This window comes from Gadus chalcogrammus, chromosome 11 (genome assembly GCF_026213295.1).
Source record: "Gadus chalcogrammus isolate NIFS_2021 chromosome 11, NIFS_Gcha_1.0, whole genome shotgun sequence".
Lineage (NCBI taxonomy): Eukaryota > Metazoa > Chordata > Actinopteri > Gadiformes > Gadidae > Gadus > Gadus chalcogrammus.
In genome coordinates, this window is record NC_079422.1 from 12,682,537 (window position 1) to 12,708,858 (window position 26,322).

Consider the following 26,322-nt stretch of genomic DNA (forward strand, 5'->3'; position numbering starts at 1 on the left):
TGGTAGACTGATCTACCCAGCACACATCTAGGAGGACACGCCCACTAGTGATGTCACAATGCTGCACATTTTCAAACCTGCTTGTAATGGCTAATCAAACTCTCACCTGGTGGTATGATAGGTCCCCTATAACCAGTGAATGAGTCTCTCTGGTCTCTTTGATGAAAGCTTCCTACTCACTCACACACACAAACACACTCACTCGCGCACACAGTAAGGTGAATTGAGATTTTTTTCGTTTTCAAGTATGAATCTAAATCAGTCAAATCCGACTCATCCCTTTAATTAAAATGAGGGAGTTCATTTAAAATCAAACACAGAGCTGAAATAGCCTGCCAGTGTTACCAAGGCGTCCAGAGGGCGCCGAACCTGCGTTGAGTTTTACTAATTAGCTCACCTGTCGCAGCTCGCCTGCCTGGTTTTCTTAATTTGTTAATTGGTTGCCTTTGGTGCGTTTAATTTAAGAGGGAACCGGACAGTACGTTGGTGTCCTCCACTGGTTGGCAGTGTAGCGTCTCCCAAACGTATGTTGTTGTGTTTCCAGAAACCAGAACGTGTGTGGACTGTTTTGAGGTCTGTTGTGACTTATTTAACATCTCTTCCTGTTTCACAGGTTAAAGACTTTTTGAAGTAAAGAGGAGCATCTCATCTGAAAATGATGTGAGTACAATTGTGTGGCAAAGCACAACTGATGTGATGTGTATGTTGAATATAAATCACTGATAATGTGTGAAGGGGATTGTAGTGGTTTAACTCTCATTTGAAATTTGGACCTTGAGTAAACTGTTCCTTCCTTCAAAGGTCTATCATGGATATTTAACTGCAGTTCTGTGAGTATCTCAACTTAACCATGAAGATGAACTGCAAACTGTAAGTCATTAATTTCTCATTACTCTTGGGCACATTGATGTATTTTTGCTTCCTGGTGAGTTAACCTGTTACCTGAAGGTTGATCTGAGTAGTAAGGATGTTTTATTGGTTCATTGGTTTCTTAGGTGTTTGGTTTATGTTGGTTTTAATGATTTGTTAAAATGGTTACGAGATCCAAGTTATTGTTGTAAGCTGGAGTAATGGGTTGGGTTCTGATGTCTTAAGTCTTCTTTCCAGCTACTCTCCTGAGCTCTGCATCTTCAACACACGAGTGTTGCTTTACTGATGAGGGTGTGGTCTGAGTGAGCGGAGGTGCATACTGGGATACAGAGCTGTCTGAATTCTACAGGTCTGTAGGCACGCCCCCTCAGGGGAAACCAAGTGTTTCAGAAACCGTCGTGACGTCAGTTACATGGACTAGAATGTTCTTTAAGATGGAGACGGGATTCAGAAGGAGAAACGCCAGGGGGAGATGAGGGGGCTCCTCATCTCAACAGCTGAAACACAACTTCAGTCTGACAGAGAGAACCATGGAACACATTCAACAGTCCCCTCCAGGCATCGTGACTCCTCAGGAAAATGTTCATTTCCAAGAAGGTCTTATTTGGGGCCATCCCCATATGGATCCTGCTCCTCAAGAGCCAACCCCCCTCCACTGAGTGGTCTTCTGAAGAGATGACTTCCTTCCTGTCCTCAGGCTGATTAAAGCTGCACCGTTTGCATCTGTGAATGCCCCTCATTCAGGAAACCACTGGACTACAAAGACATGACTTCAGAAACGTTGAATCAACCTGGGACACATTTTGGAGACGCCAAGCATAATCCAAAACCAATGTGGGACGCCACTGAAAAATGTTGCACATAATTTACTTCTCTGGAGACATTGGTTGTTCTGTTCTGGGTGCCCTGGCAGGAGAGCTGGGGTTGGATGATGGAACGTTATTTGGCATGAGGTTTTTACCCTGCATGATTGTTTGGCCTTTTATGGCTCAGTGGTGTGTGTGTTTGGGTTTGACATGAGATGGATGATTTTTCATCGCTAGGGTTCTACTGTGTGTGTGGGGGTGTGTGTCTCCCACTCCCACCTGGCATGGGGTTCTACGTGCCTGTCCTGGGTTCTATGTATGTGTGTGTGTGTGTGTGTGTGTGTGTGTGTCCGGCTTGCTTTGACAGTGATAATGTTCATACGGGGGTCTGTGTGATTGGCTTGGAATATTGGAGTGGTCAAATAAATCATACCTGATGGACGGCCACACGTTTACTTAAGGACCTCCAGGAGACATGAGCCCAGAGCGACGATGCGGAGCGATATCCAACACACTGGGCAGGAAGGAGGGTATCCAACTCAAGTGTAAAAGGATGCAAGCGGCGTGTTCAGATCAGTGACTTCAAACTAGGACTACACCAATCAGGATCAATGGAGGATGGACACCTATATTCCACAAGGAGAGTCTGACATTGGAAAGGGACCGAAATGGATATTCAAGATGACCTTCAGACCTGTAATGAGACGGCTCTTCCTACCAGCCTGGATTGATGGAGAGCCCTGTGGATCTTGTCTTGCTCTCAGTTGCACGTCTTCTCAGGCTGAACTCTAATTGTCTCGGACAGGACTAGCTGAACGATTGGTTCCCTTAAATCAGAACAAATCCGGGAACTCCAGCTAGTGCACTCTTCGAGCTGTAGTTGTGCTCTTCAGCTGAGGAGGTAAGGAAACCTTCACTGGGGCTTCAAGATGTAAAGAGGAGAATGTTTCAAAGTGTTCCATGGTACTCTGATGAAGACCGTTGGTGTGTTCCACTGGCTGAGAGGAAGAACCCACACATCTTCCTCTTGGCCTTTCTCCTCTCAGAATCCTGGCGCCATCTATATTGGCGCCAAGGATATTCCAGCTCATGTAACTGATGTCACGACAGATTCACAAACACTTGGTTTCTCCTGAGGGGCGTTTCTATAGAACTGAAGACTTCAGACAGCACTGTATCCCAGCATGCATCTCTGCTCACTCAGACCACACCCCCATGAGTAGGATGCAACACTCTAGTGATGGAGATGTAGTGTTTTATAAGTAACGAGGGAGCAGACTAAGGGGATTAGAACACAATAGAATGTAAAGTTTGTAAATCTTTAAACCATTAAGATGGTTGGAAAAGTCAGGAATTGGGCTTATTTTTAATATGGGCAGTCCTTTCACTCGGATGCTCACTTCTCACTGGAAATGTACATGCGTTGGCTGGCTGGCATGATTTGCTGTTGGTGATGAGGTGGTCAGGGTGACGTTGCAGGGCTATGGTCGGCTCTCTGTGAGCTCAACGTTTAGATTTTCTCTGTATGGTTTGTACCCTGAATAATCTAGATAATTGTAAAATGTAGACACGGGTTTTGCATTGAATGATTCCAGGTTTTTAGGTTTAAAGTTGTTGTACATGGTAGTTTGGTTCTTCGTATGGTTTTGAGTGATTATAACTTGTACACACTGGGTGCATAATAATGTAAAGTTACACTGAATAGTATTAATGACCAACAGCAACAAACGGATCTCCTCAAGGTAAGTCTGTTGGCTGTATTTTAATGAAGACCATCGCTGGACTTCAGGATCTTCCTCCGTTCAGCTCAAGGTGAGGCGCTGGTTATTTTTCTTTGGTTGGTTCCGGCCGGAATGTTCGGATTCCAGTCGGACGGTTTGTGCTTCCCGCCGTGGAAGGTTCTGAGTGCGGTCACTTGATTTAGTCCCAATGGTTAGCATAGAAAGTTGTAGTCTTGATATTAAATACATACTGACACGAACGTCGTACAATATGTTAATTTTCGATGGTTGGGCCGTACTTTTAACCACGTTGACGGGACTCTCGCTGCGTACAAAACGGCGTTCTACTTGCGGCCCAATTTTTGACATCGGTGAAGGCTGAAAATCATTTGAAGGTGGAAGACAATTTGACATTTCTTCAAAGGAACCCAGCACCTGAATATGAGTTGAGTAAATTTGATTTAATATTGATACTGTTTAGTGTTCTTTTTTACTTCACCTTTTGTACGTTCTAAATATATGCTGTCATTAATTGCCACAGAAGTTAAACCCTACCCAATAGAGTTACCAACTGGATAATATCAAAGCTAAAATAATGGCCGTCATTTCCACATGTTACAGTAGAAGATACTCTAGAACTGTAGAAGGTTAAAAAGGTAACATGTAGTTTGTCCCATGGTGTCTGCCTCCTCACCCAGAGCAAGACCTCCACCTCCTTACCCAGAGCCAGACCTCCACCTCCTGTCAGAAGTCCTCCAGAACAGGTCAGTGCTCTTGTGTGTGTGAGTAGAGAAATGCATGGCCTGAACCACTTCTTTAAATTTGTGGACTGCTCTGTCTTCATTCCCAAAATGTCTGGTCTCAAGTCTTTTCCAGCCTTGAGTTATAAAATAATAGTTAAATTAATTTTGTAACTAGGTTTTGGATGAGTCAATTAAGTTTATTGTTTGGCAAATGCTGATATAAACCTGCTGCTGTAGCTCAAAGGTGAGGCTGAGAGGCTTGGGACCGGAGGCTTGTGGTGCCAGGATGGACCGGAGACTGATGCTGGAGACCAGGGGCCTGCAGCACCGGACCAGAGGGTAACCATCACCAAGCTCATCTGAAACACTAAAATCCTCAGGTTTAGGTCTGGTTTTGATCAACTTATGACTTTACATCTGTGCCAAGCTGTGATTTGAGTTAATTCATACTGGTTTTGTGTAGGAGTCATGAGCCATTATTGTTTCTGGTGCTGCTATGACCATAGTGGATGAATTGCTGAACGCAACAATCTGCAGACGTTGTCTAATTTAAGTGTTTAAATATGTTTTAAATTAGTCTTCCATTTTACAAGTGAACCTCAGATGCAGGAGGTGGGGTGTATTGCGTCCCAAGGTGATTTCCTGCTGTGACCAAGTGTGTTTGTAACCAGACCAGGAATCCATGGCTGAAGGAGCTGATGGAGGAGCCGCGCTGAAGGCCCTGCCTGGTGGAGGAGCTGATGGAGGCCCTGCCTGGTGGAGGAGCTGATGGAGGCCCTGCCTTGTGGAGGAGCCGTGCTGAAGGCCCTGCCTGGTGGAGGAGCTGACGGAGGCCCTGCCTGGTGGAGGATGTCTGTCGTGGGGTAGATGGAGCCTGACTCTGAAGTGACCATCACACTCACTGCCACTTCTCTTAGAATACTGCTACCACAAACCACCGGCGTTTGTACCATATATACCAGACGACTACATCTGTTTTACCACATGTTGCAGCAAGCCTTCCGCTGTCTGTTCCAAACCAGGACTCTGGTTTGGAGGAGAGCTGATCGAGAACTGATGGAGGAGCTGAGTCGCTGGAGGACGACTAGGAATCGACCAACAAGGATTCCTCGTAAGTTTGTATTTACTTACATGGTTGACCTAAAGGGCAAAATAGAGCTGTTACTTTGACATGCGTTAACAAACTACCGCTGTGTTTTATTACTAGAACGTGTTTCTGGAGCGGAGGCGAACTGATAGGGGAGCCGTGAATCTGGAGGATGACGTCACTCTACCAACAAGGATTGTAAGTTTGTATTAACCTGTATCAAGAAAGTGGAAATAAAGGGCTTAAAATTAAGACAAACTAAAAGTTTGTTACCAGACGTTGGGACCAGACTTGCGCTTTTTGTTTCAGACCAGGACTCTGGCTGAGGAGAGCTGATGGATGAGCCATAAAGTAAGCAGAGTGGACTTAATGCAGGATTAGTTTGTCCAGTAGAAGTTAAGGCGTACTACTGTGGTTGGTTACCAGACAAACTACAGCTGCTACTTTGTAACGCGCCATTAGATCCCAACTACTCCTGTGTTTGTGACCTTACATTAGAGACCAACTACTCCTGTGTTTGTGACCTTACATTAGAGACCAACTACTACTGTGTTTGTGACCTTACAATAGAGACAAATTACGTTTGTAACCAGACCAGGAATCTGGAGGACTGACGGAGAAGCCGTACATCTGGAAGGCAAATCCTGAGGACGATCAGGACTCTACCATCAAGGATTCCTCGTAAGTTTGCATTATCTGGATATAGTGGACTAGGTAGGGGGTTGGGGGTTCAACTCTCAAACCAATGGTGCCGGGTTCAAGTCCTCAGAATACAGTGATACGTCCTTGAGCAAGGCGCCCTAAAGCCTGCCTGCTCCTTAATGACGTCTCTTTGGTTCAGATAATGTTGCATCTTTTGAATATTGAACCTAATCAATGTCCTTGTTTGGTCCGGGCAGACACACCTGAGCTGAACCTCACCTGATCCCCTTTGGTCGGGGGCAGACGCACCTGAGCTGAACCCCACCCGATCCGGACATCCTGCTGGTCCCGTCTCCTCAGTTCATCTGAGCCTCTTCCTCCAGAAGACATGCTGAGCTCAGCGGTCTGAGGCTAATGTATCAATGACCTCCAGTGGGAGTGATCTTCTTGACCCCACATGTAGCCGTGTGCTTCCACACGCCTTTCCCTCACGTCTGTCACTAACCTCATTACTTCACTACTCTCTACTCCTTCCCCTTCTTCTTCCTTCTCCGTGGTTCGAACCTTTACTCTGAAGGAGTGTCTCTTTGAACCTTTGCACTGAAGGAGCGTCTTCCTGTCCTCAGAGGGTTTAGCGTTAGGGTTGAGAGTCAGGGTTTAGAGTCAGGGACAGAGCTGGTCAGGGAGGGCTGGTTTTACATAAACCTTTTCACTTGCTTTCTGAATGGTGGTGACATTTTGAAAAGATTAATTTGGGAAAATGTTTTCCACTGCTTTCCTTTACAAAAATATGTATTTAACTTCTGTGTTTGTTCCAGACCAGGACTCTGTCTGAGGAGATCAGATGGAGGAGCTGAGACGCTGGAGGACAACTAGGAATCGACCAACAAGGATTCCTCGTAAGTTTGCATTATCTGGATATAGTGGACTAGGTAGGGGGTTGGGGGTTCAACTCTCAAACCAATGGTGCCGGGTTCAAGTCCTCAGAATACAGTGATACGTCCGGGAGCAAGGCGCCCTAAAGCCTGCCTGCTCCTTAATGACGTCTCTTTGGTTCAGATAATGTTGCATCTTTTGAATATTGAACCTAATCAATGTCCTTGTTTGGTCCGGGCAGACACTCCTGAGCTGAACCTCACCTGATCCGGACATCCTGCTGGTCCCGTCTCCTCAGTTCATCTGAGCCTCTTCCTCCAGAAGACATGCTGAGCTCAGCGGTCTGAGGCTGATGTATCAATGACCTCCAGTGGGAGTGATCTTCTTGACCCCACATGTAGCCGTGTGCTTCCACAAGCCTTTCCCTCACGTCTGTCACTAACCTCATTACTTCACTACTCTCTACTCCTTCCCCTTCCTTCTCCGTGGTTCGAACCTTTACTCTGAAGGAGTGTCTCCTTGAACCTTTGCACTGAAGGAGCGTCTTCCTGTCCTCAGAGGGTTCAGCGTTAGGGTTCAGCGTTAGGGTTGAGAGTCAGGGTTTAGAGTCAGGGACAGAGCTGGTCAGGGAGGGCTGGTTTTACATAAACCTTTTCACTTGCTTTCTGAATGGTGGTGACATTTTGAAAAGATTAATTTGGGAAAATGTTTTCCTCTTCTTTCCTTTACAAAAATATGTATTAAACTTCTGTGTTTGTAACCAAACCAGGTATCCATGGCTGGTGGAGCCGTGCTGAAAGAGCTGATGGAGGAGCCGGGCTGAAGGCCCTGCCCGGTGGATGAGCCGTGCTGGAGGCCCTGCCTGGTGGAGGAGCCGTGCTGGAGGCCCTGCCTGGTGGAGGAGCTGATGGAGGCCCTGCCTGGTGGAGGAGCCGTGCTGACGGCCCTGCCTGGTGGAGGATGTCTGTCGTGGGGTAGATGGAGCCTGACTCTGTGACCATCACACTCACTGCCACTTCTCGTAGAATACTGCTACCACAAACAACCGGCGTTTGTACCAATATACCAGATGACTACATCCGTTTTACCACACATTGAAGCAAGACTTCTGATGTTTGTTGACGAGAGCAGATGGAGGAGCTGACACGCTGGAGGACAACTAGGAATCGACCAACAAGGATTCCTCGTAAGTTTGTATTTACTTACATGGTTGACCTAAAGGGCAAAATAGAGCTGTTACTTTTACATGAGTTAACCAACTACCGCTGTGTTTTCTTACCAGAACGTGTTTATGGAGCGGAGGCCAGCTGGTAGGGGAGCCGTGAATCTGGAGGATGACCATCACTCTACCAACAAGGATTGTAAGTTTGTATTAACCAAACAAAGGGGAAATAAAGGGCTTAAAAATCTCTCAAACTATATGTTTGTTACCAGACTTTAGGGCCAGACTCGCGCTGTTTGTTCCAGACCAGGACTCTGGCTGAGGAGAGCTGATGGAAGAGCCAAGACTCTGGAGGATGAAATCACTCTACCAATCAGGATCCTCGTAAGTTTGCCAAAAAAAAAAAGAATGGACTTGTTTTAACGCAGGATTAGTTTGTCCAGTACAAGTTACGGCATACTATCGTGTTTGTTTACCAGACAAACTACAGCTGCTACTTTGTTACGCGCCATTAGAGCCCAACTACTCCTGTGTTTGTGACCTTACATTAGAGACAAACTACTACTGTGTTTGTTACCTGATATTAGAGACAAACTACTCCTGTGTTTGTTACCTTGCATTAGAGCCCAACTGCTGCGGTGTTTGTTACCTTACATTAGAGACAAACTACTCCTGTGTTTGTTACCTGATATTGGAGACAAACTACTACTTTGTTTGTTACCTTACATTAGAGACGAATTACGTTTGTGACCAGGAATCTGGAGGACTGATGGAGAAGCCGTACATCTGGAAGGCAAATCCTGAGGACCAGCAGGACTCTACCATCAAGGATTCCTCATAAGTTTGCATTATCTGGACATAGTGGACTAGGTAGGGGGTTGGGGGTTCAACTCTCAAACCAATGGTGCCGGGTTCCTCAGAATACAGTGATGTGTCCTTGAGCAAGGCGTCCTAAAGCCTGCCTGCTCCTTAATGAATTATCTTTGGTTCAGATAATGTTGCATCTTTTGAATATTGAACCTAATCAATGTCCTTGTTTGGTCCGGGCAGACACATCTGAGCTGAACCTCACCTGATCCTGTTTGGTCGGGGGTAGACACACCTGAGCTAAACCCACCCTGATCCTGACATCCTGCTGGTCCCGTCTCCCCAGTTCTCCTGAGCCTCGTCCTCCAGAAGACCTGCTGAGCTCAGCAGTCTGAGGCTGATGGATCAATGACCTCCAGTGGGAGGGATCTTCTTGACCCCACTTGTAACCGTGTGCTTCCACAAGCCTTTCCCTCACATCTGTCACTAACCTCACTACTTCACTACTCTCTACTGCTTCCTCTTTTCTTCCTTCTCTGTGGTTTAAACCTTTATACTGAAGGCGCGTCTTCCTGCCCTCAGAGGGTTTAGCGTTAGGGTTTAGCGTTAGGGTTGAGAGTAAGGGTTGAGAGTAAGGGTTTAGAGTCAGGGACAGAGCTGGTCAGGGAGGACTGCTTTTACACAAACCTCTTGACTTGCTTTCGGAATGGTGGTGACATTTTGAAAAGATTAATTTGGTAAAATCTTTTCCTCTGCTTCCCTTTACAAAATTGTATCAAACTTCTGTCAAGTGTTTTTGTTTAAATATTAAAATCCCACATTGACTTCTACATGTTTGGTGCGGTTCATTTAATTGTCCTTTAACTTGGTTAATGTCAAGCTAAACTCCTGCAATACATTAATATACATGACTGTTATTCAGCAATGTTCACATAATCCATTTTGTAAAAATATGAAGCCCCAACATTACTACTGAATTCAAGCCTATTCATGTATTTAAAGGCCCACTATGCAAGATCGGGAATTTCTTCACTGTTTTCTTGGTTTGGCACGCACCTTTCTCTACACAGCGCCCCTACAGCTTCGTAGTAGATATTTTGCAACACTGACGTAACAACTCGTTGACGACCCTTCCCCATGCACTTCTACGCTAGCCATGTGCATTTGTTTTCAAAGAAGCCGGCGAATGCGTGGAGCTGTCATGCCAAATTTGTACCGGCTCCCAAATTTGTACCGGGCGCGTCATCCATACGTAATCCATTCCAAACCTGCCTGGCAACAGATGATCGCGTCGTCTGTTGCCTGGCAACGGACGATCGCGTCGAATGACGTGAAAGGTTCCCGAACATTCGCGAACCTTCAAGCTCGTTCATTCGCACTAGTCCGTTATCTGTATTGTGCTATTTCGTCCTTGACCTGCTTTAAACTCGGTTTACTTGCTAAATTTGATTTCAATTAAATACAATACAAATATAAAGTAAAAACAAGTGTTATCTAGCGATCCGTTATCTGTATTGTTATTTCGTCTTTGGTAACATGAGCGCGAATGTTTTTTTGAAACCTGCCCGGCAACGGACAACCCTTACGTAATCAGTTGTCCGTTGCCTGGCAACGGACAACTGTTGACGTGCCCGGTACAAATTTGGCAGCTGGTACAAATTTGGCATGACAGAGCCATGTCCGAAGTAGATGAAGTGCGGACAAGGTTATACATTTTTAAAACTATTTGTATTTCAATAAACATAAATCCATCCTTTTTTATAGTTGACGGGGAGAATTTATATCCTAGATTATAATTGTTTTATTTTAGGTTGAACAGAACAATCAGTGTAATAGTGTTGGCCAACGTAATAATCTAAATAAACAAGAACCTGGATTCGGGGATTCAGTCTGTATCTGGGGGACGAGACAGACGAACGGCAAACACCCATGGAAACAAAGGAAATGAAACACACAGGGCTCACAACAAAATGGTTGAGCAAACACATTTGTACAGAGACTATCAACATCAAGAATACCACGAAGACAAAGTTCACCCAAGGGTACTTTCAATTTCAAAAGCAACACGGCCAAGTCTGCGTCTGATTTGCAGACTTCTTTTCCTTTCAGTTCACGCTATTCCTGAAAAGCTTGCCCAACGTTTACTCGTGTCTGGCCTCTCTGTCGGTCAGTCTCCCTTTTCTCTTATTCTGTTCCTCCGACATTGGGTTTCTCTGTCTCTTTTTAGTCGGCTGATCTATGATGAATGTAACAATCCCATTTAGTTACTTGTATTTATATCGAGCCGGTTCCGTGTTTGGGGGTCTGTACCGTAAAGCAATTCGTTACTTCGCGAGACCCGAGACTCCCGCGAGAGTGGGCGGCGGGTTGCCGGCAGCAAACTATTCCCTTGCTCCGCCAAGATGCGCAAGGGGGAGTCGAAACAACGAACAATCGAACAAAAATGTATAATAGAACCATCGCAATGACTCTTAGCCTGTTATATTAAGGTAAATCAAGCCAAAGAAGTTGCATAGTTCCCATTTCACTCGTGTCTGGTCTCTTTCCTGGTCCAACTTCTTTTTATTCTTCTTTTGTTCCACCGACAGTCGCCTCTTGGGTCCCTTATCAGTCGATTGATCCATGATGAATGCAACAATTGCCTCGCAACTGGCTGTTTATATCTAGCCGGTGCCATGTTTGGGGGTGTGTCTGTGTCGTAAAGCATTTTCGAAACTACAATCTGACTACATTTTCGAGGCGCGATTGGATACTTCCGCTGCGTCACATCCGGATTGTGTCGGTCCGAACAGAGCAAGTTGCATATGCGCTTTTTCCTTGGAGAGGCGTCATGGGGCAATGACACACCCACCAAACGACCCAGAAATGGTTGCAGAACCATCAGAATAACTCTCAAACTGCATAATTAATGTAATTTTGGCTAGAAAAGTTGCATAGTGGGCCTTTAACAATGTACATACTGCCCCGCAGGCCATTCTCTGCTACTACAACACGTTCAATCCACCAACCCGTCTCACATCAACGACTATAGCTACGTTGGTTCAAACGGAAAATGTAGTTTGGTGTGAGACTGTTGTCCAGTAGAGGGCGCTGTCATACACCTTAATTATACAGGAATGTCTGTATTTACATTTTAAAATGTTCATGGGCGGGTCTAGTTTGTCTGCAAATAACTATGCCTCCAGCAACAGGATTGGTCGAAACATATGAAGTGAAAGAAATAAAAGCCCAGTTCACCAGATCTGAGGTCAGCTGCGGTCAGTTTTTGGATCATGAATGTATTGAGTGAACGACGTCTGAGCTAAATATTAACCACCTGGAACTTGGTTTCCTGGAGCTCGGAGGACGGCAGGACGCGTGTTTACCTGGTCGATTAGGCGCTGAACGCAGACCCTGAACCTAGACATCCTAATCACAGACCCTGTGTTTAATTAGCCCTGAATATAATTTTTGGGTTAAAAAAATAAATAAAAGTAAAAATATTTATAATTATTTATAAGTACTAGCCTAGTCTAGACAGTCCTTCTGGCAAGAGAATAAAAAGATTGTTTAAAAACATTACCTTTTTACCACCTCAAGTGAATTAACCTATCCCCAGTCAGAATAGTGTGTGTGTAAAGTCTGTCTCACTTGTATTAATTTTACTCGATAACTTGAACGGGACTTTAGTCATTTGGGGATAAGCAGCACAGCAGTCAGGTAGCTATTTTAAGTAGAGCTGTCAGTTAAACGCGTTATTAACGACGTTAACGCAAACCAAATTTAACGGCGTTAAAAAATTTAATGCGCGATTAACGCAATTATTTTATAAAAAAAAAAAAAATCAAAACAAAGAAGCAGTAGCCTGACTGCTATGTTCAAATGACATTTGTTCAAAGCAGTCGTTTAATTGCACTTTAGGCTCTTTTTTTGCATCGTCAGTATATGCCAATGTTGTTATCAATAAATCATTTGCACAAGGCAAGCCGATACACTTCACCATGTTGATAAGATAATTAAAATGAGAAGAATTCTGGGACAAAAAAATCAAGGGATATTTAGCATAGAAAAATAATTTGCGATTAATCGTGAGTTAACTATGACATTAATGCGATTAATCACGATTAAATATTTTAATCGCTTGAGAGCTCTAATTTTAAGCTATAATAAACTGCGCATTTTGTTTATTTAGGTGAAGCATTATGAAAAATGTTCATGCAAAATAAAGCATAGAAATCATTTTGGCATTTACATTTTCCGTCTGGGCCACGCCCCGGATGTTTATGAAACCTAGAAACACCCCTGGCTTAAGGAGTGGACCCATCAAAAACGAATTTCACAAACGCATGTTTTTGCATTCATAATAGAGTGGCGAAGTCACGCCTCTTCCGGTAGAGCTCATGGGACCTATGAGATCGAAAAATATGAATGGGTGTCAATGGAGAGAAAATAATTATTTTCTGGTCCCAGTCTTTATATGCCCTGGATTACACATATGTTGTTTGTGGATTTAAATTTGGATTTAAATATTCGTGAAGAAGTTTGATAATTTTAGGTTTTATGTGAGGCACAGAGATGGCACATAACTCCACATGCCCCGACTTATAGTGGTTTTCACCTCTTTCTATGCTTTTATCCTCGCCTTGAAAAAAAGTGGTGAAGTGGAGCAGAGAGATCGCCATCTCTGCCGAGTTCCAAGTGCGGGTGTGGTGACGTTTATCATATGTGTCGAGAGCAGCGAAGAGCTGTAGTTCACAAAGCGGCCTCACATAAAACCCAAAATTATCAAACTTCTTCACGAACATTTTTAGTTTTCTTTGCATGAAAAATTATCATTTAAATCCACAAACAACATATGTGTAATCCAGGGCATATAAAGACTGGGACCAGAAAATTATTATTTTCTCTCCATTGACACCCATTCATATTTTTCGATCTCATAGGTCCCATGAGCTCTACCAGAAAGGGCGTGACTTCGCCACTCTATTAGGTTGTTTCAGTCTATGGTGTCAGTCATTAGCCATTTACGTCAGTGGGGGTGGCAAGTGGATTCACGTGACAGCACTTGGACGTTGGATGTCCATGTCATACAAGCCGCAGCGAGGCATATACGTAGTCTAGAGGCGCTAGAATAGTGGCCCCTCGATCAGTCACAGCTATTTTAGCAACGTAATTGGAAAATACAGCCGCCAGAGGGCGACCAACAACTTTACGCTGTTGGTCAGAAGTAAACTGATGATGTCATGAGAACACATTGTTTTACAGTCTATTGATTATAATTTTCATCAAATATGGCTATATTAAACTACTAGGTAATGAAAGATGAGGAGAATAAAACAACCTAGTATGAGTTTATTATTACGAAAGCAAAAAACTTCAAACAACGTTACGAATATTGCTTTTATTGATATTAAAATAGAAAGATACATGCATTGTTAAAAACATAAATATAATATAATCTGTATTTGTTTTGTAAATTGGCCACTTGATACAAATACAACATGTAAAATATAGTACTTGTAGATTCCAAAGTAAAAGTTCTCTCTGCTGGTGGAGCCACAAGCTCAGTGTGTCTGACAATAGATGTGGGATTTGAGTCCATACCAACTCAAATCTTCCTTGTCGTATTTCCTCGTCGGTATCAAATGCCAACCTTCTTTTAAAATGACCTATTCACAATAAAAGGCACATATCTATTTCAGTTTCTTCTTTCGGCCTACCTATTGATACATGCTAATAGATGCATCAATGTCTTTGTGATTATAGTGGATAATAAAGAGTTCAATACAACGCAATGTATGTCTCGACACAAAAAGTTTGAGAGATGTTGTATGACAAAGCTCAACTATGATACAGCGTATAATACATGTGAGATATAAACAGAAGGCCAAGTGGTAATTCAACATGCCGATGTATAATTATTATTATTATCTAAATTATCACTGGTTTATAGGTGTCATGGTCAAGCTGTTTGAGTTTGAATTCACAAACCTGTTCATCCAAATGCCCAGTATGCCATCTTCTTTTCTAACATGGTGAACCGCACAAAATATATTATACAATTTAGAGACAGGATTTAGGAAGAGTTCATAGGTGTAATTAATTCCAATGTCTATTGAACTTCAATGCCAATTAAAATAGCACCACAAACCTACAAAAAAAAATAATTCAGTGACCTCTAGTAACATTGGACCTTTACACACGCAAATTCATCTCTCAGCACCAAAATAAAGGCAATCAAATAAACTCAAATTTCGCAATGGCTGCAATGTAATATATTCCTAATTGCAAATGTAATGGTCATTCAACATATCAAAATACATCACATGTTGACCATTAAACATGGGTGTAGTCTCGTATATAAAGAGTCCACTATATAGCAGAAACAAAACAGAAATATGTATTTACATTTCACTATAAAGACACTGCATGGCTAACCAACAATTAGGTCAAATTCCTGCAAGCACAATATTTATAATTTTCCAAGAAAATCAACTGGATAAAAGCATTGCTCTGGTTTAAAAGGCACCGTAAATCTACGAATACACCTTCTCTCAAACAGGTGTACAAAAGGGTTTTAAAGGACACTGCTCATTGATTCATGATTGAGCAGTGTCCTGAGAAATCCCTTCCTCCGTCACAAATCAAAATAACTATGCTTGTCATTAAATAACAGCAATCTGTTAATAATAATTCTTCAACCTCTTCTTATTATACATCTAGGGAAAGACTCTTAGGAGAGACACACATAGTCACACTTTGTTCATTAAATCAGTCATTGGTGCGCCACATAGACAGACAGACACGTACACACGCACACACACCTCGGAATGAGATTGTCAGCCATTTAGAAAAACATAATAAAAACATCAAAAAAATAAAGCTATAAAAACTCCTCTAGATACTCCATCAGGGGGGGGGTCCCAGGTTTGACACAGTGGAGAGTGGTTGCCGTGGCTACACCATGAACTGGGTGTAGCCCTCGGCGCCGGTGACGATGACGTCCATCCAGATCCTCATGGCCTCGGGGGAGGGAGCCACCATGTAGTAGACCCGGTCGTGGGTCTTCACACTGAAGGTCAGGGACGGGTTGGGGCTCTGGGGGACAGAGAGAGAGCGAGAAAGAGAGACACGGATAAAAAGAAATGGGTTCATATTATTATAGTTTTTAAATGGGACATTGTGGTTGAACTTAGGGCCGACTTATATCTTTTGGTGCGTCCTTGTTATTTTACACACACACACACACACACACACACACACACACACACACACACACACACACACACACACACACACACACACACACACACACACACACACACACACACACACCTTGTGCGCGTTCTTCAAGTGGTCGTAATACACTTCCTCGATGGCTTGGAAGTAGATGACTCCTTTCAGTTTGGCTTCATGCTTGTCTGCAAGGAAGGATGAACACATAAGCTCACTTGAGACAGCATTCAACACCGTGTTGTTGCGTTGAACACAATGTCAACTTAAGCAATGTTAACTTCAGGAACTTGTATGTAAACACTTTTATTAACAGCTCCTCAAAATCACAAGATACCAAGATCCATCTGATAGGACTTTACTCCTGCTTACAAGCGACTACAATACAAAAGGATTATCCATAAACTAAAATAAAATACAGAAGAATCAAAAAGGAGATGAAGCAACATCCTAACCCCGCCCCAAAACAGAAAGGCTTCGTTATGGTTCAACGTTGAAGCAACGACCACGCAGTTGCTTCAACAAAGTTGTGACTTGTTTTGGTTCTGTGTCTAGTTTACGTTAGCAGACCAGTCAGTAGGCAATCAGTGTAACTTTGCGTCGCCTCGACACAAGGTTACACTTTTTGTGAAGCCCATCAGGCCCTTGTGGTGGATGCAAGGAGGGTACACAAGGATGTAATGGGTCCGGAAAACTCCCTTGCGTTGCGTCAACGTGGAACCATAACTAAGCCTTAACACCCCCCCCCCCCTCCGAAAGCTCTCGGGGGGCTCACCTGCGTAGTAGGACAGCGTCCGGCGGTTGCGGTCGAAGACGAACCAGCGCTTCTTCCAGGTCTTGATCTTGCCGCCCATCTTGACCAGGTAGCCGCGGCAGGTCTTCTCCGTGAGCGACAGGTGGAAGCAGGTGTCGGCGCTGTGGCCGGCCGACTCGATGTGCGAGCGCAGGTCGAAGTCGTCCTTGCGCACGGGCAGGTAGCGGGTCAGAGGTCGCGACTGGAACGGAGGAATTTATAAATGGACGATTTTTTATTTGAATAATCCACTAAAGCTGCCATAGGGGAGATTTGACAATTATGAAACGCGAGAAGAAAAGAGCTGGAGGATTTCAATCAGGAAAGCGATGCCCTAATTGGTCAGAAATGAAAAGGAGGCAGACTGAAGCCCACATAGTCTCTTACAGAGGAAGGGACAGTCAAATAGAAACAGAAAATTCTCACGAGAATTAGCTCAGACAGCTGTGACATTTCTAAGAAATTCCCTTTAATAAGCCCCTTAAATGTATCAAATGAGTGAATCCTTTCAGTGATCCAAAATGAATCAACGCTCCTTCAAAGAAGGAACACAAACAAAAAAACGAATCAAGGGAAACAACCCAACACAAAGTCTCTCTCTCTCTCTCTCCCACCTGGGCCCTCTGCTTCTCCCGCAGCTTGACCTCTCGGTCGATCAGCTTCTGCCTCCTGCTGGTCTCCTCCTGCAGCCTCTTCTCCAGGTCCTCCCGCCGCCGCCGCTCCTCGTCAAACGCCTGCTTCCGCACCTCCATCTCCTGCTCCTGAAAGGGTTCAGAAGCACGCAAGGCTGTGTGAGACGCAACCCAATGTGCCCAACGTGGGGGTCCACCTAGGGACTATCTTTGATTTGATCTTTGATTCAAGGTGATGTGCCCAAACCGGGGTTTGGGCACATCACCTTGAATCAAAGCATCCACTAAATGGCGTATATCATTGATGTTTGTAATGAACAAATCGATGCAGCATTTTAAACGTATTTGAGTGGTTTCTAGAACTGCACATGTAATGGGGGACTGCACGTTTATTTGAGTTCATCAGATCACTTTCCTATTTCAGTGGCAGCCATGTGGGCTTTGATACAGCGGCATATTTGCAGCTTCTGGTATTCTTTTTGGGCCGATGTATTTTGATATTTGATCCAGAAAAGGGCAAGAAATAAGGCTTGGGTTTCTAGTTTCTATGTATGTGTATATCATATATTGTGTGTTTGTATGCGTATGTGTATGTGTATGTGTGTGTCTGTATGTGTTAAGGATATACATTGTGTGTGTGTGTATTTCACCTTGTGCTCCAGAAGGCGGCTCTTCTCTGCTTGAGCTTCCAGCAGCATACGTTCCATTTCCTCCATCCTGGCCACGTTGGACGTGCTGGCACTACACACAAACACACACACATACACAAAAAGACACAATTAGCACTGTGTAGTCAACAGAACATATGGTTGGGAGAAAACACATTTCTTATCAAAAAAAATGTAATGAAAGATCTAAACGGCATGTTCCGGTCGTACACATCTGAATTAAAGATTTGAGGTATGCATGACTTTTTGTGCGTGTGCGTGTGTGTGTGTGTGTGTGTGTGTGTGTGTGTGTGTGTGTGTGTGTGTGTGTGTGTGTGTGTGTGTGTGTGTGTGTGTGTGTGTGTGTGTGTGTGTGTGTGAGAGAGATTGTGTATGTGTATTGGCAGCCAATAAAAGCGGTCTGCTGCTTCTCATTTCCACCTCAAAAGGAACACCTGGAACCATTCTTCCCCGCGACTCTCTCTCTCCCGTGTCCAGACGTCATCACAGCCATCACACTCCACAAATCCCCCTTCTCCGTCCACCTCCTAATCCACCCCCTCCCCATCTTTCCCTCATATCTTTACCTCCGTCCGATCACGTTTAGCCAAACCCTACATTCTGAACTTCTCCATCTGTACCTCCCATATCTCCACCACCAATACCTTATTCAAATCATCATTAGCATTAAAAACCTGCCTTCTCATTTGCAATCTGGGAAACCAATGACTATCGTCTGGCGTCGATTTTCCTCTTCTAACAACGAGAAGTATTGCTGGGCTTCAGGTGTCGCCGTATAATGGATTAAGGATAATGGATATCATCTTCGTCTTCCAAGCATCGGTCATTGATTTCGGTAATTTCTGTCTGCGTTTCAGGACCAGACAACATTTTGGCTGTTGGCTTGCAAGCAACCAAAGCCCGATCAAACGTAATTGGTCGATGTAACCAGACTACAAACGGAAACCAGAAAGCTTCAGATGCCAAAAGCCTACAGACTCTGCATTCATCTGCAGACATCTGTTTATAGAGGATATCTTATTTGTAAAGAATCATACAAAAGAGGCAACAAGCTCGGGCTCAGTGAATAAAAACTTTGCATGGCAATTTCGTCCCACTGTGATTGGTTGAGCTCGTACTCCTTGCTAGCACGGCGGGCACAGTCGGGTCTTGATGGTAAAGACACATGGGTGAAACCTTTAACCTTTGCCATGGCCTCGCTCCAAATCATCATACTCATGCCTCACGTATGTGCATACTGCATACATGTGTCTTCCAGTATTGCTCCCTTGAAATGTTGAAGGCAGCTGCCTGACTGTTGTGTGGATGCCTGTTTCCCCCTTTCTCTTCAAGATAACGTGTTTTTGATAGAATTCCTTGGAACGGACTTGGATTGGTCTACATATGTTAAACATGTGAAGAGAGTCCGTTGCTGCTGATCCCAGTCTTCAGGGACCAAATAATCAAAGGATATCTCCGGTATGTAGACCGAGACGTGATTGGTACTTATAAATAAACAACTGCTAGTAAAAAAGTACGACAGAGTTGATCTGGACTTAAATCAATGGAAGTCAGACTACATATCAAGCATGTTATATGGTAGGACAACCGTTGCTGTTAAAGACAGTCAGCTAAAAGAGCCAGTTTGTTCCCTTGCTCTGGGAGTGAACAGACCACCATGGACCTGCCCACACACCAAGGTTCCACACGCTGGATAGATAAGAGTCTTTGAAACAATAGGAGTTTGGAGGAAATTATATCTCCATGCATAATGCATAAAGTATGATGACATGGCATTAGACAAGAAACACACAAGCAAAGAATTATAAAAAAATCAATTAGACGAATAACAAAAAGTCAAAGAAAACGCTTTACTTTTTGCTAACTGAACAAGCCTTAGCATGTAAACAAAATAAAGACGATATTCAGATTGTAATTGAGAGGCAAGGCTGCTCTGATCCTTTCGTTGTTCAGTGATACTCAAACTAGCCTTGCCTTAGGGTCGTCCTAGAAGATGTATTTTAGACATCTGTGATGGATTGCACTGTATACACATGGATACTGTCTGCGTCGTTTTATAATCTTAAAATCACATAGGAAGCACCATGGACGAAAAGAGCATTACATCATCAACCCCAGAGCTAACATCTACCCTGAACCCGCATGTGTGGCAGTTTGTATATACGTGGGTGTTTGTGTATTTTGGAGTGTTTGTGTACGTGTGCACGCGTGTGTCTGTGTTGGATCAAACAATCCTGATCCCAGGCATTCCAGGGAGTTGCCAGAGCTGCCCCAAGGATCCTCTCTCTCTGTCTCTCTCCCTGTGTCTTATCCCTGTGTATCTCTCCCTGTGTCTCCTCCCTGTGTGTCTCTCTCTCTCCCCCCCCCCCCCCCCCCGCTCTTGGGAATGGTTTACATTAGTCTTTAGTCTACACAAACGTGTGTGTGTGTGTGTGTGTGTGTGTGTGTGTGTGTGTGTGTGTGTGTGTGTGTGTAATGAATGGGAGAACAAAACAATAGCAGCATACACTAAGAGATGGTATATGGGGAACACATAAAAAAATGCAATTAGGAAGGTAGTGATTTAGAGAAATTATAGGTGCCTCAGATAAACACCCTAGCATAAACACCTCTGATAAGCTCTGAAGTGTTCAATGTAAGAAGCATTTCGATTGGCTGCTTGGCAACATAATCTCCACACTCCAATCAACATGCAAATTCCTAAGTTTAAGTAATTGAGGACTAAATCGTAGTTATAGTCGTAAAGGCAACTTAGACATTTGCAAAACAAACAGTTGTATAACAGTAATTACAGTGAGAGGTGATTTGTTGGCTGACTCAAGTGTTCCAGTGTGGGAGTGTGTCTCCCTTCATCTAAACAACATGAAATGGGGACGTTTTCAAAGATTTACATTGCAACATCAATGCAATGCAATGGTCTGTAAAAACCAAACACAGTTGACGAAAAAAAAAGTCCAGTAAAAACAAAGGCCTGAACAATTTACTCCATCCACATATGCTGGATATAAATCATGATGCTCAGATCAAAGCAAGGTCTAAAAAACAAAAGACAGCATTCCAGAAGAGACCAGAGAGGGATCATATTCCAATCCACTGTTTGACTGAAGTATTCCCGCTCAACCCAGAGAGACAAGTGGCCAGGAATTCTGTTACCTGCAGCAAGGAGCGATTTGAAAGGAGATACCCCAGTGCAGTTCATCTCTGCCAAAATGACCCTCCTTCTTCTCATACCTCATTTACATGCATATCTGTTATCCATCTGCCCTCTGGAATCCGGCTCTTTCCAGGCCAAGGCCTAAAAAACATTTCCCTTTCTCTGCACCCGGACACCGGTGTCTTACCTCAGGCGATGAGAGGGAACCCTCCTCACGGTGATGATTGACTCCATTAAGCCTACGTCTAAGCGAGGTTCGGGGTTTCAAAGCCCCTTCAAAAAAGAAATCACGACTTTTCCAAGAGAGGTCTTTCAATCAGTTCAGCACTGATTGTTCTTGCTCAAAGGCGGTCCCATCTCTGGTCAGGTAGGATGAATCAAGTGCTCTGACGTTCAAGTCTTCCAGTACAGATCCATGTAAAGGTACGTTCCTGCAAGAAATCCCAACTGAATCCCAGACGCGGCCCTCAGTGTGCAGAGCTGTGAATTCAGACCTAATCCTGGGAAACTTTTTACGATACTCAGGGATGGCGCCGCAAATTGGCAAATGGGACCGTTGGAAGTCTGCAGCTCTGCAGAGGCAGACTGAACCATTTGGAGCAGATAGAGGGGAAGGACTGGGTGAAGGAGGGAAGTAGACTGAACCACTGTAAATTGGGGCCGAGGCGAGGAAGTATGCACCACACATGGTTTGAGTCCTGCTGGGAAGGGGGCCGTGGGGGTAATGGAGGGAGGTCACATTCTACCTCTGCATCTTGATTCGCTGCCTTCATCCTGACCAAGGGGGAATTAGATGATTGAATGGACGCTCGCTCGGAACGTGCACACAGAGAGAGAGAGAGAGAGAGAGAGAGAGAGAGAGAGAGAGAGAGAGAGAGAGAGAGAGAGAGAGAGAGAGAGAGAGAGAGAGAGAGAGAGAGAGAGAGAGAGAGAGAGAGAGAGAGAGAGAGAGAGAGAGAGAGAGAGAGAGAGAGAGAGAGAGAGAGAGAGAGAGAGAGAGAAACACACTCACATACGCAAAGCTATAGGTTTGCCTAGTTCTGTAACCCGAGTCCCTCGGATGCTAATCAAGTCTTCACAACACACACACACACACACACACACACACACACACACACACACACACACACACACACACACACACACACACACACACACACACACTTCCCAGAGGATTGACCGCATCAAGGCGGGAACCCACTGCTTTGCAGTTACACACTTTTTACATTAACCGACTTCACCCTCCTTCTTCCCCTTCATCCTTTGTTTGCCCCCCCCCCCCCCCTCCCTCCCCCAACCTCCCTTTCTTTCAACAGTCCATGTTTCCCATTATTTAAACTAAAGAGACTTCTATGTTGTCAGTCCAAAAAGCTGTAAAACAGTTCTTTAAGTTCATATTTTATGAACTTTTGAAATGTAAGTGCCGGCATTCTCCCTTTTAATGTCCGTTTCTGTTTGCTTTCTCAGATTCGTGTCAAATTTCCTGAGGCCAAAAGGAGAGTAGGACAGTGTGTGGTCGAAGAAAGTATGTCCAGTAAGTCCTTTCGAGTTGCTTTCTGCGGCCGTTAATGCACAGACACAGACACACAAACGACGTTCACCACACCGACTGTCCCCCGCCAGCACTGACCTGGAGACGTTGTCGGGGGAGCAGGCAGAGATGCTGGTGTCTATGGAGTCCGAGCTATCCACGCTCATGGTGTCAAAGGGCTGGTTGTCACGGTAACCAAACGAGTCGAGGTAAACGTTGGTCTGGGACGCCGCTCTGGAGGAAGGTTGACCTGAAAAAAAAATGAAGAAAAAAGGGCCAGCGGTCGTTAGCACACGTCTTCGGGTGTATGAGTGTGTGTGAGTGTGAGTGTGTGTGTTTACCTGCCTGTAGCTCGCCCTCTGGGGCAATGGTTAGCTCATTAGCCCCTGACCTTATATCACAAATCCCTGCCACGGTGAAATGAATTCAGGTGTGCTCCGACCACCAATACAAAGAACATGAACACCCAAACAACAACACTCCCTATGGCGAAGTTGAAAACTCGTTCTTATTCCACAGGAAAAAGAGATTCAGTTCAGTGCAAAAAAAAAGTGGTTTAAAAGAAAGCTCTCGGCTCACTCTGACACGATCGCCGGACTAACTGAATGACTCATCCAACACTCTTTAAACAGAGCTACTGGTCTCTTGACTACAGGAAGGGCACACACACACAGCTCTGATACCATCTGTCCCAGACAGCAGACCCACCCATCTGATGACCCCGCTCAAGGGACCACAAGGGACCTATGGGGCCAAATAAGCTCCCTTTCCTAAATAACTTCCATCACACACACACACACACACACACACACACACACACACACACACACACACACACACACACACACACACACACACACACACACACACACACACACACACACACACAGGACACAATGGATCCCAGTCTCATAGACAAACTGGGAGACATCTGCTTGCATGCCTTTCCTGCCTCTACCCCGAACCATAACCTATGATATGTGGTTCATGAATTAAATCCAAAAGGATGACAAAGCGTCCGACTGTGTGGTGAGTGCTGCATGATGTGTACCGCTGGGAGCGGGGAGGTCTGCCTGGTGGGACAGCGTGTTGTCGTGCTGAGAGTTTGAACCCCTCTGCGGTCGAACACACGAGAGTTCACCGTGGATCCAAGCGCCATGAAAGGAAACGCAATAGAGACGACGGTGGGAAACACAACGAGCACCTCCTGGGGGTGTTGCGCTTGTGTACGAACCGCACGCACAAACGCAGACACGCACGCATGCTCGTATACATGACATTTAATAGAGCTGCCTTTGACTAATCACATTCCAACATCTTTTCCGCTAAAAATACATGCGTACGTAAACAAGGGAGATATGGTTGGATCCACCCAGTAATGCACGGACACACACGCACCCACCCACCAACGCACATCACATGATGGCACCAAGTCATTTATGGTTCATCCGGCAATAGATAAAACACTACCTTTATGCAGACGACGGGATTCGGACTCCTTGTTTGAGACGGAGAGCATTCTGGGTAGGAAGCTGCCACAGCTGGAGCTCTGCGCCAAGGGTTGGTGGGTCTGAACGGAAACCGGCGATAAGGAAAGAAATAATCGTCAATAGTTTGAAAATATTTACATAGAAAAAACTGTTGTACAAGATTGTACAGAAAACCTCATGTTTCTAGAGCCTAGAAACATGATTTGTTTCTAGGCTCTAACACAATTTAACAAAGTATTCAACTCGATATGCTAGTGTTTTGTGTGGTTCGGTGTGTGTGAGCGGAGAGGCGTACCTTGTTGGGGTAGCTGCGTCCGAGCGTGGCGCAGGAGAACTGGGAGGGCATGGGGGGCGTGGTCCTCTTCCTGGGTAAGGTGTCACTCATGTGAGTCCCGCCCTCCTTCTCGTACCGCTTCCTCTCCTCCAGATGTCGGAAGTGCTGGAGACACACGCAACGCAACACACACACGTAAATATACGACTGCGGATCGGAGACGACATTTTGCCAAGACACACACACACACACACACACACACACACACACACACACACACACACACACACACACCTATGGATGCATACACATATACATGCCATAATGCACATACCGAACCATCCCATGACAAAAGTCGTACATCACACCAGGCATTTATTTAACAACGACACGCGCACACACCCTTTACCTGCCTGTGGCGGTGGCGGTGTTGTTTGACAGGGAGGGGGGGAGGAGAGTCAGAGGGGAGGGGGGAGGGCTCTCTGTAGGACACCATGTTCTCAGGCCAGTGAACAGAGGGCGCTTTGGAGAGAGGGCGGGGGGGCCGGCGTGGGGGGGGAGAGGAGGGGGAGGAGGAGGAGGAAGGTTGGGATGAGGAGGAAGAGGAGGAGGAGGAGGAGAGGGAGGAAGGTGGGGAGGTGGGGAGGGGGAATTTGTCAGACGCTGGGAAGGGACAGAGCTTTGGAAAGAAGAGGGCAACTCTGTCAGAAAAGGGGGAAAAGACAGGAAGGAGAGGTGGGGAAACAGGAAGTCCACAGGGTGGTCTATGTGTGGAGGAGCAGTATTCCTAGCAATGGATTTTTCGAATGAAAAAAGGAAGTATGACGCATGACAACACACACCTCATCCTCGGACGATTTTGGAGCTCCGTCGTCGGGGGAGGAGCTAAGCTGGGATTCGGGGGAGGTATTGGTGTAAGTGGGGGCAGCGGCGGGATTAGAGTCCCCCCCGCGCTGGGAGTAAATGTCATTGATTTCACTGACTGTGACATAACCCTGGAACATACCAAGTCAGAAAACAGGGGAGAAAAAGAGGGTGAGTGGTGAAGTTTGGAGTGATTCAGCCAAGGTGAGGATGTTTAATTAGTCATTAGTTGTTAATACAATACAAAACATTTTTTTATAGCTGAATTTCAGTTTCAAAGCAAAATTGCGGATGGACATGACACAAAAAGTAGTAGTTTGACTTTTTTTTCGTAATTTAGTAGAACATTTGACAACAAACAGTTAACATCGTACAGTTAATATCGGTTATTAGTGGAACAGACAAGGCCTTGACACGTGATTCCTTAGTAAGACAGATGGAGCTGCAATTTCAATGTTAAGCTGTGCCCGTGTGTGTGTGAGTGTGAGTAGAAGCTGAGAGGAGCAGGTAGAAAATAAAGAAATATCCTGATATCATTTGTTCTAGGAGTCATTCCTGTTTTCCATCCCGTAAAAAAAATGGACGAAATACATTTCAATGCCATTTCCTTCAAACACGAAGGGGGATAAAAGAAGTGGGAAACTAACCTAGGAAGGGAAAGGGAGGAAGAAATGTGAAGAACCATGGCAAGACGCTTCGCCATGAGAGAACGGAAACCCCAGACAAGACGTGAGAGGGTGAGAGGGTGAGGGGGGTGAGAGGGTGAGGGGGAGGAGAGGGAAGGGTAGATGGTGTACCTCTGCGTTCTTTCGAGAGAGAGAGGAAAGAAGGGCTGCGAGGGCCCGTAAGTCAGCAGGAAGAGGAGGAGGAGGAAGAGGAAACAGAGCGTTGTCACGACAACGGTCGCTAGGGGATCGACGCACGTCAGCCAGATTTGCTTTATTCTGGGATGCAAAAGGAAAGGAAAATGGAAGAGGTTTAGAGTGAGCG

At 44.9% G+C, this 26,322-nt stretch overlaps 1 protein-coding gene and 1 long non-coding RNA gene across 8 annotated transcripts in view; one reads left to right on the forward strand and one right to left on the reverse strand.

Annotated features, from left to right (window-relative positions):
* Positions 1-2,767: 2,767 nt before the first annotated feature.
* Positions 2,768-8,285, forward strand: LOC130391481 (uncharacterized). 3 transcript variants are annotated; one of them, XR_008896903.1, is made up of 10 exons: positions 2,768-4,161; positions 4,378-4,479; positions 4,812-5,003; positions 5,163-5,251; positions 5,348-5,425; positions 5,537-5,578; positions 5,798-5,908; positions 6,127-6,768; positions 8,028-8,106; positions 8,180-8,285. It is a non-coding gene; the product is annotated as an uncharacterized LOC130391481 (long non-coding RNA). The 3 variants fall into 3 exon arrangements; XR_008896902.1 differs by having other exon boundaries at positions 5,821-5,908; XR_008896904.1 differs by lacking the exons at positions 8,028-8,106; positions 8,180-8,285 and adding an exon at positions 6,987-7,859 and having other exon boundaries at positions 5,821-5,908.
* A 5,413-nt stretch (positions 8,286-13,698) lies between these two features.
* Positions 13,699-26,322, reverse strand: part of phldb2b (pleckstrin homology-like domain, family B, member 2b) — a 39,028-nt gene continuing 26,404 nt past the window's right edge. The window contains exons 12-20 of one of the 5 annotated variants that reach the window (XM_056601635.1): positions 25,311-25,463; positions 24,490-24,633; positions 24,175-24,274; positions 22,804-22,954; positions 18,002-18,092; positions 17,334-17,480; positions 16,702-16,921; positions 16,029-16,114; positions 13,699-15,791 (exon numbers count right to left, since the gene is read on the reverse strand). In XM_056601635.1, coding sequence (XP_056457610.1) covers positions 15,651-15,791; positions 16,029-16,114; positions 16,702-16,921; positions 17,334-17,480; positions 18,002-18,092; positions 22,804-22,954; positions 24,175-24,274; positions 24,490-24,633; positions 25,311-25,463 — 1,233 coding nt within the window. In that variant the 3' untranslated portion in view covers positions 13,699-15,650. Of the gene's footprint in view, positions 15,792-16,028; positions 16,115-16,701; positions 16,922-17,333; positions 17,481-18,001; positions 18,093-22,803; positions 22,955-24,174; positions 24,275-24,489; positions 24,634-25,310; positions 25,464-26,129; positions 26,277-26,322 lie in introns of all 5 variants that reach the window. The other 4 variants (XM_056601631.1, XM_056601632.1, XM_056601633.1 and 1 more) reach the window with 4 other exon arrangements.